At 40.8% G+C, this 16,663-nt stretch overlaps 1 protein-coding gene across 1 annotated transcript in view; it reads right to left on the bottom strand.

Annotated features, from left to right (window-relative positions):
* NUDT3 (nudix hydrolase 3) overlaps positions 1 to 16,663 on the bottom strand; it is a 112,967-nt gene that overhangs the window by 52,217 nt on the left and 44,087 nt on the right. The window contains exon 2 of the mRNA XM_023212556.3: positions 9,550 to 9,660. Within this exon, the coding sequence (XP_023068324.1) occupies positions 9,550 to 9,660 (111 nt within the window). The remainder of the gene's footprint in view (positions 1 to 9,549; positions 9,661 to 16,663) is intronic.

The following is a 16,663-nucleotide window of genomic DNA, read 5'->3' as shown; positions in this document are numbered from 1 at the left end:
GGCTGGAAGCTAGGAGACCCTTGGCAACATAGCAAGACCCTGTCTCTGATAAATAATAATAATAATAAATTAGCCAGGCATGGTGGCATGCACCTGTAGTCCCAGATACTCAGGGTGCCAAGGCAGGAAGATTGCTTGAGCCCAGGAGTTTGAGGTTACAGTAAGCTATGACCACACCACAGAACTCTAGCCTGGGTGAGGAAGGAAGGAAGGAAGGAAGGGAGGGAGGGAGGGAGGGAGGGAGGGAGGGAGGGAGGAAGGAAGGAAGGAAGGAAGGAAAGGGATGGAATAGAGGGAAGAGAGGGAAGGGAGGGAAGGGAAGGAAGGAGGGAGGGAGGGAAAGAAAGAGCAAGAGAGAAAGAAAAACAGAGACAGAAAAAGAAAGAGAAAGAAAGAGAGGAAGGAAGGAAGGAAGGAAGGAAGGAAGGAAGGAAGGAAGGAAGAAAGGAAGACTATACAGAGTATAAAGTCTAGCACAAAAGACAGATAATTCAACAAGCAACATCAATAAAGCATGAACAATACCACAGTGCTAGAAATACAGACTGCAATGGAAACATACAGCATGAGTGAACCTACTAGGAGGAATCACAAAGACTTCATGAATGAAGTAACCTTCACGCTGATGCACTAAATTAGCTATGTTGATTCATGCTGTGTGAACTCCATGACCCCCAGCCTTGTGAAGTTACGGAGTCTTGATGAAGCAAAAGTGAACAGAGTCATGCCCTATCAAGTCACCTGAGAGTTGTGGCCTCATTTAATAGGAAGACTCAGTTTCTTCAGCAGGTAAGCATCTTTCAATCCCAGAAACATTTAGAATTAAATATAAAAATGTTCAAGGGAATCAATAAGTATTTTATAATTTATAATACTTTAGTCTTAAATATTATAATGTTTATTACCACATTAAGTATTTGTGTGTTAAGGAGACCAGACATAATCTAAGATCTTGTAATGCTTATGAGAATGTTACCTATTCTGGCCAGCAGTCTTGTGGCCTCAAATTTCAAAAACATAGTTGAATAATTTATTTCTGACTCATGATTTTAAGTTAAAAATCTTACAAAGCTTATATATAGCATGGGAATATTTAAAGACTCTAAAACATCTTATTTCTAAGAGTAATATATGAGATTTACAGGAGTTTGTAAAAAAAAGTGTTTCTCTGTGTTTTATAAAACTTTGTATTTCTTTGAAAATGCTGTGTTTTGTTTTTCTTTTTGTTTTTTAAGGTGAGGTCTTGCTATGCTGCCCTGTCTGGTCTTAAACTCCTGGGCTCAAGTGATCATCCTGCCTCAGCCTCCCCAGCAGCTGGGACTATAGGCCCATACCACCAGGCCGGGCTATAAATATTTTTGTCATTAATTTTAATTGATACATAATAATTGTACATATTTATGGAGTACAGTGACAGTTTGCTATGTGTATACAATATATAATGATAAATCTGGTTGGACATAATGTGGCTGTAATTCCAGAACTTTGGGAGGTCAAAGTGGGCAGATGGCTTGAGCCTAGGAGTTTGAGACCAGCCTTGGCAACATGGTGAAATACAGCCTCTATAAAAATATAAAAATTATCTGGGCATGGTGGCACGTACCTGGAGTCCCAGGTACTCAAGAGGCTGATATGGAAGGATCATTTGAACTCAGGAGATGGTGGGTGCAGTAAGCCATGATCGTGTCACTGCACTCCAGACTGGGTGACAGAGCAGGGCTCTGTTGCAAAACAAACAAACAAATGATGATAAATCAGGGTAATTAGCATATCCATCATCTCAAATATTTATCATTTGTCTTGGGAACATTCAAAATCCTTACTTGTAGCTATTTGAAAACACACAATTGTCTATGGCCATACCACCATGAACGTGCCCAATCTCATCTGAAAATAACACAGTAAGTATTAAGTATAGTTATCTTACAGTGCTATAGAACACTAGAGCTTGTACATACGAGTAAGAACATGTGGTGTTCATCTTTTCTGTGCCTAGCTTATTTCTCCTTTATTTTAATTTTTTTGAGACGAGGTTTCGCACTCTGTCATGCAGGTTGGAGTGCAGTGGCATGATCACGGCTCACTGCAGCCTCGACTTCCTGGGCTCCAGCAATCCTCCCAACTTCAGCCTCCTGAGTAGCTGGGACCACAGGCATGTGCCACCACACCTGGCTAGTATTTGTATTTTTGGTAGAGGGGAGGTTTCATTGCGTTGCCCAGGAAGGTCTCGAACTCCTGACCTCAAGCAATCCACCCACCTCGGCCTCCCAAAGTGCTGGGATTACAGGTGTGAGTCACCCAGCTGGCTTCACTTACTGTTAATGTCCTCCAAGTTCAGCTGCCATGAATGACATTACTTTACTCTTTTTTATAGATGAATACTATTCCATTGTGTATGTATATGTGTGAGTGCTGTGTGTGTATACTTATATATATCACATTTCCTTTATCCATTCATCAGTTGGTGGGCACTTAGGTTGATTCCATATCTTGGCTATTGTGAATAATTCTACAATGAACATGGAAGTGCAGACTTTTAATACCCTGAGTTCCTTTGTTTTGGATATACAGCCAGAGAGATCACTAGATCATATGGTAGTTCTATTTTCAGTTTTTTTTTTTTTTTTTTTGAGACGCAGTCTTGCTCTGTCACCCAGGCTGGAGTGCAGTGGCACGATCTTGGCTCACTGCAAGCTCTGCCTCCCACGTTCAAGCAATTCTCCTGCCTCAGCCTCCCAAGTAGCTGGGATTATAGGTACCCACCACCAAGGCCAGCTAATCTTTTTTTTTTTTTTGTATTTTTTGTAGCGAGGCGGTTTCACTATGTTGGCCAGGCTGGTCTTGAACTTCTGACCTCAGGTGATCTGGTCACCTCAGCCTCCCAAAGTGCTGGGACTATAGGCATCAACCACCACGCCCGGCATCCTTGGCTTTGTTACTGTCTTTTTAAGTAATAGCCATCCTAAATAGGGGAAGGTAATATCTCACTGTGGTTTTAATTTGCATTTTCCTGATGATTAGTGATGTTGAACATTTTTTCATATACAGCTTGACCCCTGAACGGCACAGGTATGAACCATGTGGCTCCATTTATACATGAATTTTCTTCCACCTCTGCCATCTCTGAGATACCAAGAGCAACCTTTTTTCTTCCTCCTCCTCAGCCTACTTAATGTGAGGATGACAAGCATAAAGACCTTATGATGATCCACTTCCACTTAATGAATAGTAAATGTATTTTTTCTCTCTTATGATTTTCTTAACAACATTTTCTTTTCTCTAGAATACAGTATATATAACACACAATATTCAAAATATGTGTTACCTGACTATGTTAACGGTAAGGCTTCTGGTCAACACTAGACTGTTAGCAGTTAAGTTTTTGCAGAGTCAAAAGTGATATAAGGGCCGGGCACAGTGGCTCATGCCTATAACCCCAGCACTTTGGGAGGCCAAGGTGGGTGGATTGCCTAAGGTCAGGAGTTTGAGACCAGCCTGGCTAACACGATGAAACCCCATCTCTACTAAAAATACAAAAATTAGCCAGGGATAGGGGCAGGCATCTGTAATCCCAGCTACTTGGGAGGCTGAGACAGGAGAATCACTTGAAACCCAGAGGCAGAGGTTGTAGTGAGCACTCCAGCCTGGATGACAGAGCGGGACTCCGACTCAAAACAAACAAACAAAAGGTTATATACACATTTTGAGTGGGGTGGGGGAGTTTGGGAGGGGTGTTGCTGCCCCTAATCCCCTCCTTGTTCAATGTATTTCTTGGCTATTTGTCTTCTTTTGAGAAACGTCTATTCATATCATTTGCGCATTTTAATACTGGATTCTTTTTTTGCTGTTGAGTTCTTTGTATACTGAATAGTAATCCCTTGTTGAATGAATATTTTGCATATATATTTTCTCCCATTCTGTAGACTATCTCTTCACTGTTGATCGTTTCCTTTGCTGTGCTGCAGGTTTTCAGTTTGATACAATCCCATCTGTCTATATTTGCTTTTGTCACATGTGCTTTTGAGGTCTTACCTATGAAATCTTTGTCCAGACCAATGCCCTAAAGTGCTTCCCCCTGTGTTTACTTGTAGTAGTTTTTCACAAGACTTTTCTTCATTGAAGAGCTTTATGAAGCTTTTTTTTTTAAGTGGGACAACTGAAATTCTCAAAAAAAAAAATCAAATATATTAAATTTATAAATGCAATCTGAAACATCTGAAGGTTTTCAACTAATTGGTATAGAGGTATTATCCACAAAGCCCCTCAAAAAGTGGCTATTAAAATCTCCTACATTTCCAAATAAAAAATCAGATCTGAAAGCATAAACATCTTGAAAATTAAATAAACCTCTAAATAGTGCTTTGTTTGCAAAAGCTTCCCTTCAAGGACAATAAAAAACATCTATCAACATTTCAAGTCTCTGATTTCAAGTCTAATTCTCTGTTAATAAAACTGGAAAATCCACTTCTTTTATTCTGTTTTGATGGAAGCCACTAAACTGTTTCTGTTTTTGTAATGACATGTTCTCTTTATTTTTATTGTGTGTACATTTTATTTATTTGGATACTTACTCTAAAGTTCAAAGCAGTTCACAGACTTTTTTTTATCCTCTCAATAATGCTGGAATAAAATATAGGATAAGATGATATGATTCTCCTCTGACTGCAGAAAAAATAAATTTGCTCAAAGTCAGGAAGGATTATTAATTTTTTCTTTCTTTTTTTTTTTTTGAGACGGAGTCTCGCTCTGTCGCCCAGGCTGGAGTGCAGTGGTGCAATCTCTGCTCACTGCAAGCTCCGCCTCCCAAGTTCACACCATTCTCTTGCCTCAGCCTCCAGAGTAGCTGGGACTACAGGTGCCCGCCACCACGACTGGCTAATTTTTTTTTTTTTCTTTTTTTTGTATTTTTAGTAGAGATGGGGTTTCACCGCGTTAGCCAGGATGGTCTCGATCTAAAGTCAGGAAGGATTCTTTAAGGCTGAGAATGGCAGGCAGAGTTTGCCTGCAGTCAAAGAAGATCACATCATCATATCCCACACTTTACTCTAGTATTATTGAGAGAATAAAGTTTCAAGATCAGGATTCTTTCAAGAGAGGAGCTAGGTAACATACTAAACATATGAGGAATGTAGTTTAATTATTTGTGCTGCACTTTTCATTTCCTTGCTTCACAAGCACTTTATTCCTATTCCACACTATTCTTTTACCTATAGAAGGATAGTATGCAATTTCCAGGAAACAAAAGTACAGTACCCTATATCCTTCCTACTCCCTCAATGCATTTCCTGTTGCAAACATCTGGTTTTCTACATCTTAGCTGCACTTGTATAACCCAGGGACAACTCAACTGTAACACTCAAAAACAGAACAGCAACAGTGACAACAAATAAGGTGAGCTTTCCTGAAACAGACACAAATTCCAAATGTGCTCTACAAAAGTAGAACTGCCAGAGATATTCCAACCACAACTCCTAAAACCAAGTATCAAGTCTTTGCACAAGGTCTTTGAACTTTTTCCTCTCTCTGTACTTGAGAACCACCACTCCACTTCAGGTCTCGTAACAATCTGTCTGAATCCACAACTGCATGGTCACTCTCAAACACTATTTTTGCCTTAAGCACCTTAGAACTTACAGAAGCCAACTGGATTTAAATCAAAATTATTCAGTTAGGTCCACCAACGGGCCCTACCACACCACTTATTTGAACAGTCAAACTTCGAGTTCCTACAGGAAGAATTAGGCAAAGCTTCTGGTGCCCTCAGGCCTAGGGATGCAAAGTACAGAATCATACCTGCCCTTCAGGGTATGTCTACACCCTTCTAATTCTACATTATCCCAGGTCTGACAGAAAAGTGGGAACCCAATTCTGCTTCACAGTAAAGAAAAGCTCAGCAGCTACTTCATCCCTCCTCTATCTAATCTCCCTTATGTGGGGATATCATATATAAGACCACCATCACACTACCTACTGTATCCCCAAAGTCCCTCCAAAATGGAAAAATCTTAAATGAGCAGGTCTATAACCGTCCAAACATTCTCCTAGGAGCCAGTCTTTGTGCCAGCCAACAAGTGCCCCAGCATGCTGTACAAACTGTTCCCTCAAAGTTGAATTTTCAAATCATAGTTTCCTATTAACTCTGCATTCGTGGTAAGACGTTAAGTTCACGTGATGATGGCAGAACCCAAATTTCTGTATCCCCAATTTGTGGCCCAGTATTTTGTGCAAGAAGGATGGGCACTCAATATTTGTTGAACGGACAAGTAACATTCAATCAGTAAACAGTTATGAGGAAGGTGCAGATTCTGAACTGGATTCTGTCACAGCTTCATTTTCCCCACAGAAACAGGTCTGCCTGATTAAACTACTGACGCACTGTAGATCAGACACCTCTCTCATGGGCTACTGGACACTCTTCTCTAGAGGTGGATGCTTTGCAAAGACACCTCAATTCCTTGATGGGTTAACATGGCCAAGCAGAGAACGTCTGATACAACTAAAGCAGCTGTTAACATTCACAGGGAATCTGGTTGGGTCAAGATTTTTAATTGCAGACAACAGATTTCAACCTGATTAGTTTAAGATAATGGTTTATAAGGGATAAAAAGTTTACAGAATCACTGGGAGAGCTCAAGAAACACAGGCCTAGGTTCCAAGAACAATTCTTAAAACCACATGGCAGAACTGGACTGCCAAGGGAGTTGCTGTCTCTGGGGTGGATCAGGAAGCTGCCAAATAAAAGCCACCAGCCAAATCAGGAAGTTGACACTATAGCTGCCAATTCCAAAACCGTATCTCCTTTGTCTAAATGTGTGCCACCAAAACAGATGGGCCCGCTGCTCTCAGAACATGACCTCCTTGTGACTAAAGCAATCTTGTACAAGTGCTTTGTATTGGGGATATCTAAATATCATCAAGGAGACTTAGTTGCATTCCTTACCTGAGTCTAGGAAAAGTACTTTTTAGCTTTCTAATCTCTCCATGCCAGAAGAGTTATTGGAATGGGTGTGGAGACCACTAAACCACAGTCCATCCCTCAAAGAGCATTTCTCTCCACAGATTCATCAGGAAGAATTCTCACAACACTCATTGGTAAGAATTCAATACTCTAAGGCAGTAGGATCTCAAAATCACCAGAGGTCCTATTAGAATCAGATTCTGATACAGGAGATCTGGGTTGGGGTCTGAGATTTTCCATTTCTAACAAGCTCCTGGCTGATGCTGATGTTGCTGATCCATCAATCACACTCTGAGTAGCAAGAGCTTAAACCAGGCATTATCTATGGTTCACCACAGTTTTTATAAATAAGGCTTCACTGGAACACAGCCATGCCCATTTGTTTATGTATTTTACTGTCTATGGTTACTTTTGCCCTATAATGGCAGAGTTAAGTAGCTGTGACAGAGACTGTATGGTCTGTATAATAAATTTTTTCTCATTCTAAAATTATATATTATCTATTCATTCTTTTTTAGAGCAAACATGTATTGGCACATTCCAATATAAGTTAAATTTCTAACAAAATAAACATTTTATCTTTTCTTATTGGTCATGCTTTTAAATTGCTTTAAATTAAAGTCTAAGAGGTTTCTCAAAGTCAAATCCTAGACGGTGAAGGCTCCAGTAGTTTAAACATGGAACTGATATACCTTTTGCCAGGAAGTTTAAGCATAAGCATGCGAAGCAACTCTGGAACACCAACATAAAGAGTCTGCTGGGGGACCTTCTGGGGAAAATTTCTTTTCTCTCAAATAAAGAGACCCATGAGGTAAAACTGTGTGTCCTACATTTGAAAAGAATGTGTAAGGATAGAGCTGTGATAGCCATCTTGTCACCACAAGGAGACAAGCCCGCAAACAAAAGCCAATGTACCAAGGATGGCAGAACAGAAAGACGGGAAGCACCTGGGTTCTTAATACTGCTGAGCCAGCCAACCTGGGACGACTTATTATGTGATATAATAAGCCTGTTACAGAACAGTAATGGGCATAATATTATCTTCAGCTGCATACATCCTACGTGGTAGAGTGATACATAATTCACAAAGGACATTCATACTCATGTTCTCATTTGAACCTCATATTCCCCTCCCTCCCTCCACGATGGAGTAAAAAGGAAGATATTCAAATGAAGGACAAAGGTCCAGGGTGTTTAAAGTTATTTTCTCATAGGTCACACAGTTATTAACTGACAGTAACAGAAACCAGGATTCCCACGTCAATGTTCTCTTCATTACACCCTCTCTTGATTCCATTTGGTTCTACCGGGGTTAGCCTCCTGTAAGAATGCCTTCTCATATCCTGTCAATGTTTATCACTTTCTATACTCTGACAATTTCCATTTAGGGTATTTCTTCAGCATCTGCATTGTTCCAACCATTGTTCCATCTATCAAAGAAGCATATATTAATTTCTGTTCACACAGCTGTGTAACAGGCATGGAAAGTAAGGGTTTTTGATGGGAAGCGTGATTTTTTGCCCTCAGAGAGAACAATTTAGTTATGGGTGTAAGATAGATGCTACAACGACAGTAACATAAGCCAATGTAAGTGTAGGAATTCAGAGCGAGGAAAGACTTCCTTGGATATTCCAAGGGTAAGATTATTCTAAGTGCACTTCACCAAAAGCTGGATCCAAAAGAAACATAGAAATCAGACTTGTTGTAAATGCTTTTTTATATGTTCTTAGAATCAATCTTAAATTCCCTCTAGAACGAGGAAATGGATTTCAAAAGCACTACCTATGTGACCAGGGCGAGTAAACTGTCGCAATAAAGCTTACACAACTGAGTTATGAGTCCTAAATGAGATAACAAGAGCAGAGCATGGTGTCACCACAAGAGGCTATGGGAAAACAATAGTTCGTTTCTCTGGGTTTTGAATTGCAATCTGTTTCTCAGTTTCCCCCAGACTGTAAATTCTTGAAATAAGAGAATTAAGGGTGCATGACTTTATTTCTTCTATTTATTCTGGAGTATCTAGTAGGATATCATGGCCCAGAAACTCAACACATGTATGTGGAACATCATGTGACTAAATAAAAAAGAAGATACTATTTTTTTTTTTGTTGTACCATTAACAGTATCTCAAGTTGTACCATTAACAGTATCTGGCTAACAGATTCACTGCTTTGGCCACAGTTCCATGGCTAGGATGCAGTAAGCATGTGAAAACAAGGGCTTCCTCCAAAGCTTAATGACAATGAGTCATTTATACTAATGCTGCCTGTTCCTCTTAGTTCTCAGAGGTGAGGAACGATTTGCTTCTTGATTTTGTGCCACAGGTAATAGGCAGTGTTGGAAGAAATCCATGGGAAGTCACAAAAGTCTGGCATAAAAAGTCATGGGAAGTCTGGCATAGAGTGCCTGGTTAACATTACCATGTCACAACTCCATCACCCGGTAATAAAGGAGGGACCGGGGAACCATTCATTGCCCTTTTTCTGTGACTGTACGTTCATTCAGTGAGTGCTGATTTATTAAAGAACTACACAGATAGGACAGGTTCATGACGACGAGGCATAGCTGTGCCCTCTCTTCTCCATGCATACCTCCTCACAGACTTCACGAACTGCTGCCACACTTGGCTCCTCCTCAGGCTCCATGCCTCCTCCAGGGACAATCCATCTGTCTGGATGGCGACTACTGCTCACAAGTAGCACCTGTTAAGTCACAAAGGTTGCATGGGGGGTTAAAAATTCAAAAAGACACATCCACACAAATTCAGAGTTTAAACACCACAAACATCAAAGTAACCAAGACCCATTCTTTGTTTATGCCTTCCCAAATCACTTCTTGCAAAGAAGCTTTCGTTTCTATTTGAAAAAGTAGGCAATCAGCAAGTAAAAGCAGAAGGGCATCTGAAGACCATAATCTACACTCCCCTCAGACGCTCAATCACCTGCTCTATTTATCCCCTCTTTGTTCCTTTTGCCCTTTGAACACAGACCTGACAAGGTGAAAAAAAGACTTAAAAAAAAAAAAAAAGGAGATTGTCACTGATGAGCCTGTCAGCACTGAAAAAGCTGGCCAGAAGACAGAAGGCCCTTGACCATGATTGCCATCGTGACCCAACACTTCCCCACCAAGTTTCTCACTCATGAACTGGGAGCTGTATTCTAGTTCCTGCTCCATCAGATGGCCACAGGCCAATACAATACACCACCCTAGACTCTAAGGGACCCTAACTAATTCTCCTGGCCACATGAGAAGTAGAAAAATTCCTTTCATCACATTTTCAGCTAAAATAAAACCGGACTTTTTTTAAAAGACTCAGCCAGCATTCTGGTCAGAGTTGAAATAAAAATCTAGAATTTGCCTAGTTCCTTTTCCTTCCTTATCCCTCTTTGTAGGAAAGATGCTAAACAAAGGCAGTTGGACTCCCTGTTTGGAGGCTGAGTTGAGCTGGCATTATTTCCAAAACTAAAGGAATCTTCAACTGCTCCCTAAACCATTACTTTCTGATGATGACCTGTGAGCCTACAAACCAAACTCTGCAACCATCCTTGTTGCCTCAAATGAAATGCTACTTCCTCTCTGGCCCTTACAGATTCCACCACTGCCTTCTAGTTAATGACATTCCAGTTATCCCCAGCCTCTTCCTTGAGGTCTCTGCAGCTATGGACCCTTGGAAACTCTACCTTCATCCTCAGTCCCTCTTTTCCCTGTCATAAGAGATTCTTCTGATGCTCATCTACAAAATATGTGATCTGTAGATTCAGAGAAGATCATGGTGTTATGGGAAGGAAATTCATGAATCCATATTCAGTCACTAGTGTATAAGCCATGGACTGAAAAATTGTCTTAAACTTACAAGTACTATTTTTCAAATATATTTTAAGTTCTGCTTTGATTAATACAACGCAAAATAATTTAAAATACCATGAAATCCACAGTTTTTGGTTGATATGTATATATACTCAGTTAAAAGGTACTACAACAGCCAGGTGTGATGGCTCACATCTGTAATCCTGGCACTTCGCAAGGCCAAGGCAGGAGGACTGCCTGAGCCCAGGAGGTAAAGACTAGCCTGGACAACATGATGAGACCTCGTCTCTACAAAAAAACAAAACAAAACAAAATACAACATTTAGCCAGACTTAGTGGTGAACACCTGTGGTCTCAGTTACTTGGGAGGACTGCTTGAGCCCAGGAGTTTGAGACTGCAGTGAGCTATGATCAAGCCACTGCATTCTAGCCTAGGCCACAGAGTGAGACCCCCAACTCAAAAAAAAAAAAAAAAATCCTCTCATTGGACAATCTCAGACCTTATACGAAACCGAAATGGACCAATAACCTAAATGTAAGAGCTAGAACTATAACACATTTAGAAGAAAACACAAGGGTAAACTGTCATGATCTTGAATTTGGCGAGATATGCCAAATTCTTAGATATGAAGCATGAGCAACAAAAGGGTAAACAAGATAAATTGATCTTTACTGAAATTAAAAACTTCTGTGTAACAAAGGACATAATCAGGAATGTGAAAAGACAACCTACACAACAGGAGGAAATATCTGCGAATTCTATATTTAATACAGGTCCAGTATCTAAAACAACAAAAAGATAAACAGCATTTCTACAGAGAAGATATACAAATGTCTAATAAGCACATGAAAAGATGCTCAACATCATTAGTCATTAGGGAAATGCAAAGTCAAACCAAAATGAGATACTACTTCACACTCACTAGGATAGCTATAATTCAATCAACCAAACACAGCATAAGAAGTGCTGGTAAGGATGTAGAGAAACTGGAATCCTCGTACATTGCTGATAGGAATGTACAATGGTTCATTCAGCCACTGTGGAAAACAATTTGGTTGTTCCTCAGTAAGTTAAACATAAAGTTACCATTAGATCTAGTAACTCCACTGCTAGGTATGTAACCAAAAGAACTAAAAACAGGTACTCAAACAGATACTTCCATACAAATGTTTATAGCAGCATTATTTACAATAACCAAAAGGTAAAAACTCAAATATCCAATAAGAGTGAATGAATAAACAAAATGTGGCCTATACATACAATGGGATATTATTCAGCCATTAAAAAAACGAATTACTGACAGATGCTACAACATGGATGAACCTTGAAAACATGCTAAGTGAAGGAAGCCAGGCACAGAAGATCATATATGGTATGATTCCATGTATATGAAATACATAGAATAAGCAAATCCAGAGAAACAGAAACCAGATTGGTGGTTACCAGGAACTAGAGGAAGGGGAAAATGAGTAGCAACTGCCTAACAGGTACAGGGCTTTATTTGGGGAAGATGAAAGTATTCAGAAAGTAGATAAGAAATGGTGATTGCTAAATGCCAATGAATTGTTCATTTTAAAATGGCTAATGTTATGTGAATTTCATTTCAATTAAAAAAAAGTTTTGCAATCACAGTAATTTTTTTTTTTTTTTTGAGATGGAGTTTTGTTCCTGTTGCCCAGGTTGGAGTGCAGTGGTGCGATCTTGGCTCACAGCAACCTCTGCCTCCTAGGTTCAAGTGATTCTCCCGCCTCAGCCTCCCGAGTAGCTGGGATTATAGGCGCCTGCCACTATGTCCAGCTAATTTTTTGTATTTTTAGTAGAGACAGGGTTTCACCATGTTGGCCAGGCTGGTCTTGAACTCCTGACCTCAGGTGATCCACCCACCTCGGCCTCTCAAAGTGATGGGATTATAGGTGTGCGACCATGCCCAGCCAATCACAGTCATTTTTTAAAAGCTGAAGGGAGTCAGTGCTACTTTTTTTCCCCCAGAGTCTATACCTCAATGGAATAATCTTCCAGGTTATCCTTAGTTTTGTTCTGAGATGGAGTTTCGCTCTTGTTGCCCAGGCTGGAGTGCAATGGCGTGATCTCAGCTCACCGCAACCTCCGCCTCCCAGGTTCAAACGATTCTCCTGCCTCAGCCTCCTGAGTAGCTGGGATTATAGGAATGCGCCACCATGCCCGGCCAATTTTTGTATTTTTAGTACAGATGGGGTTTCTCCATGTTGGTCAGACTGGTCTCAAACTCCCGAACTCAGGTCATCTGCTTGCCTAGGCCTCCCAAAGTGCTGGGATTACAGGCGTGAGCCACTGCTCCCGGCCAGTGATTTACTAAGTCATAAAACTAGTGCCACACTCATTCTCTTCAATAACTGTGACCAATCTTACATTTTAAAACATTCCTTATCAAAAGAAAATAAATCCAAATATAAGCATGTAAGTTAATTCAAATTACAAGGTTAAAAAAAAAAAGCCCTCCAAAGACTCTAGACAAAAGCATTTAAGTCATATTTATCCAACTACAAAAAGATTCAAGAAGAAAAAGTAGTAAAATGGGTTAATCCTCCACTGACTTGTTGTATAAATAACAACACATAGTCTTTCTTCCCTCACTTCCCGGTAAAGTGCTTGCCAGCCATTATAAACCTACGCATTGCTTCAAAGGCTGACTAAGGCCATGCAATGAAGTTACAGTCCAAAAGAAAAACCTTTACAGGAATATTTCAAAGCTAAAGCAAAGAAAAGGAAACCTCTGACAAAGTATAAGCATTCAATTTCTAAATTTCAATCAATGTGAAACACTAATTAGTAAACCTAGCAAGTGTTACTGCTTTGCACATTCAACCATGACTATATGAACTAAGACTACAATAATGAGGCTGAAGGAAGCAAGCCTCATTAGTTTGTAGCCACACTTCAAAGCAAACACTGTTACTGGTAAATAGCTCTCCTCGGTAAGTTTCCTTGACAACCTATTGAGAATTTACTACAAAAAAAAAAAAAAAGTTTCTGTTTCTGTGTTTTGTAGAGACAGGGTCTCATTCTGTTGCCTGGGCTGAAGTACAGGGGCAGGATCAAAGTTCACTGCAGCCTCAAACTCCCGGGATGTAGGGATCCTCCAGCTTCAGCCTCCTGAGTAGCTGGGACTACAGGCACACAGCACCATGATCGGCTAATTTTAAAATTTTTTAAACTTCATTTTTTTGAGATGGGGTCTCACTATGTTGGCCAGGTTGGTCTTGGACTCCTGGACTCAAGCAATCCTCCTGCCTCGGCCTCCCAATGTGCTAGGATCAAACGCATGAGCCACTGTGTCCACCCACAAAAAATTTTTCACTTTAGCCAGTGGTTTTACACCTTCCTATCATATAAAGTACTAAATGGTGTTCTGGTCAGTAAATTCTTATTCTGAAGTTTGATTTTGACATATACAATTATCTGAAAAGAAATTAAGTGCAAAAGCTCCAAAAAGATTCTGAAAATAACACACTAAGGGGGGAAAATTACCTATTCAACAAATGTTCATTAAGTACCATCACGAGCCAGGAACTGGAGACGCAGAGATTAGATACACTGCAGTTTGCAGGCAGATTAAAGTGGGAAACCAGTTGATCAGGTATCAGACCATTCTGAAGCTTTAGTCATTGAGACAGGTGATATCTATGCAGAGGTGGATAAAGAGACCCATAGAACACACCCACCCATAGACAGACTTGGATTCATGATACAGGTGGCTCTGTAGAGCAGGCAGAAATCAACAGGTGGCGCAGTGACAACTTGTTTTCCACAGGGGCACAGAAGAAAAAACATTGTACTGATTTGTGACACGTGTGCAGTGAAATGATAAAGAAATCTGTGCAAATGATAAACCTAATGAAGGGAGGGAGAAATACAGCAGGAACAAGATTGTTTTATTTCTTAGAAATTGTCGTGGGGTTTTTTGCTAAATAGTGCTTAATACAAATTTTTAAAATATAAAAGAAACCCATAGTCCCTGCCCTAAAGGAACTGAGTATCTAGTGAAAGACCAAAAAAAAGTAATTATACAGACTGAGAAATACTTAGCTTGAGGATACCACAGCGATAATGAAAAGAGATACTTGCCCAGACATACTGGCTCATGCCTGTAAACCCAGTAGTCCCAGTTACTTGTGAGGCTGAGGTAGGAGGTGCACTTGAGCCCAGGAGTTCAAGACCAGCTTGGGCAACATAAAGAAACCCCCCCACCATGTCTACCAAAATCAATCAATCAATCAATCAATATATATATATACACACATATATGTACACATACATATATATATGTGTGTGTATATATATATAAAATTAGGCCAGGTGCAGTGGCTCATGCCTGTAATCCTAGCACTTTGGGAGGCTGAGGCGGGCAGATCACTTGAGCTCAGGAGTTGAAGACCCCATCTCTACAAAAAAAAAATCAGCCAGGCACGATGGTGTGAGCCTGTAGTCCCAGCTATTCAGGAGGGTGAGGCAGGAGAATTGCTTGAGCCCAGGAGGAGGAGGTTGCAGTAAGCCAAGATTATATCACTGCACTCCAGTCTGGGTGATGGGAATGAAACTCTGTCTCAAAAAACAAAAGCAACAACAACAGAAACCCTAAACAAAAAAAATAGCCAGGTGTGGTGGTGCATGTTTACAGTTCCAGCTACTGGGGAGGCCGAGGTGGGAGGACTGCTTGAGCCCAGGAGGTCAACGCTGCGGTGAGCTATGATTCCACTACTGCACTCCAGCCTGCGTGACAGAGCAAGACCCTATCTCAAAAAAAAGAAACAACAACTCAGACTCGGGGAGTAGGGGATGGATCATGATCGAGAAATGATATGGGAAGGTTTCTCTTTTTTTTTTTCAGACAGGATCTCGCTCTTTTGTCCAGGCTGGAGTGCAATGGTACAATCATAGCTTACTGCAGCCTTGGACTCCTGAGCTCAAGTGATCCTCCTGCCTCAGCCTCCCAAGTAACTGGGACAACAGGCATGTGCCACCAAGCCTGGTTAATATTTTTTATTTTTACTTTGTAGAGACGGTGTTTTGCCATGTTGTCCAGGCTGGTCTTGAACTCCTAGACTCAAGGGATCCTCCTCAGTTGGCCTCTAAAACCCAATTTGAGTTTTAGAAAGGTAACTTTGACATATGTTGGAGATGGGAAAGCATGCTAATGGAGCAGGTTCCTGCGGTAATTCAGGTTGAGAAATGATTAAGACAGTAGGAGTGGGAAGCGGAAGAAAGTGACAGGTTTCCAGATACATAGAAAGAAGAGTCTATAAGGCCAAGTGACTGACAGGATATGGGAATATGACTCCTTGGATATGGGCTGGGTCAATGGTGTAGCAGCCTTCCAAGGAGAATATGGAGGCGTCAGTGGAGGAGGGAACCACAGGGAGGAGTTGTGAAATCATCCTCTGAACATACGATTTTGAGGGTTCAGTGAGACGTCTAATGAGTATTTCTGGTGAGAAATTGTATGAATGTGGGACTGGAGTTAAGAGGGAAACCGATGGTGATTTTGTAAACAATGGTATCAGAATCTTCCAGCCAGAATAAGACTAACACAAGGGCAACATGGGCATTTGCAAAGCTCTGGCCAGAGGATCTGACCCCTTTCTCCCTATCCACCCACCATCCACCTTGGTATCAGACAAGTCTCCATTCCTACTGCCAAGGGTATAGTGGGCATAGATAAACTCCAGAGATCCTAGGTCAAAGTTCTGGAAATACTCTTCTTAAAGAAATTAGATTAGGCCAGGCGCGGTGGCTCAAGCCTGTAATCCCAGCACTTTGGGAGGCCGAGACGGGCGGATCACGAGGTCAGGAGATCGAGACTATCCTGGCTAACATGGTGAAACCCTGTCTCTACTAAAAAATACAAAAAACTAGCTGGG

This window comes from Piliocolobus tephrosceles, chromosome 5 (genome assembly GCF_002776525.5).
Source record: "Piliocolobus tephrosceles isolate RC106 chromosome 5, ASM277652v3, whole genome shotgun sequence".
Lineage (NCBI taxonomy): Eukaryota > Metazoa > Chordata > Mammalia > Primates > Cercopithecidae > Piliocolobus > Piliocolobus tephrosceles.
Note: the sequence above shows the minus strand (reverse complement) of the source record. Positions and strands in the feature narration are given on the sequence as shown.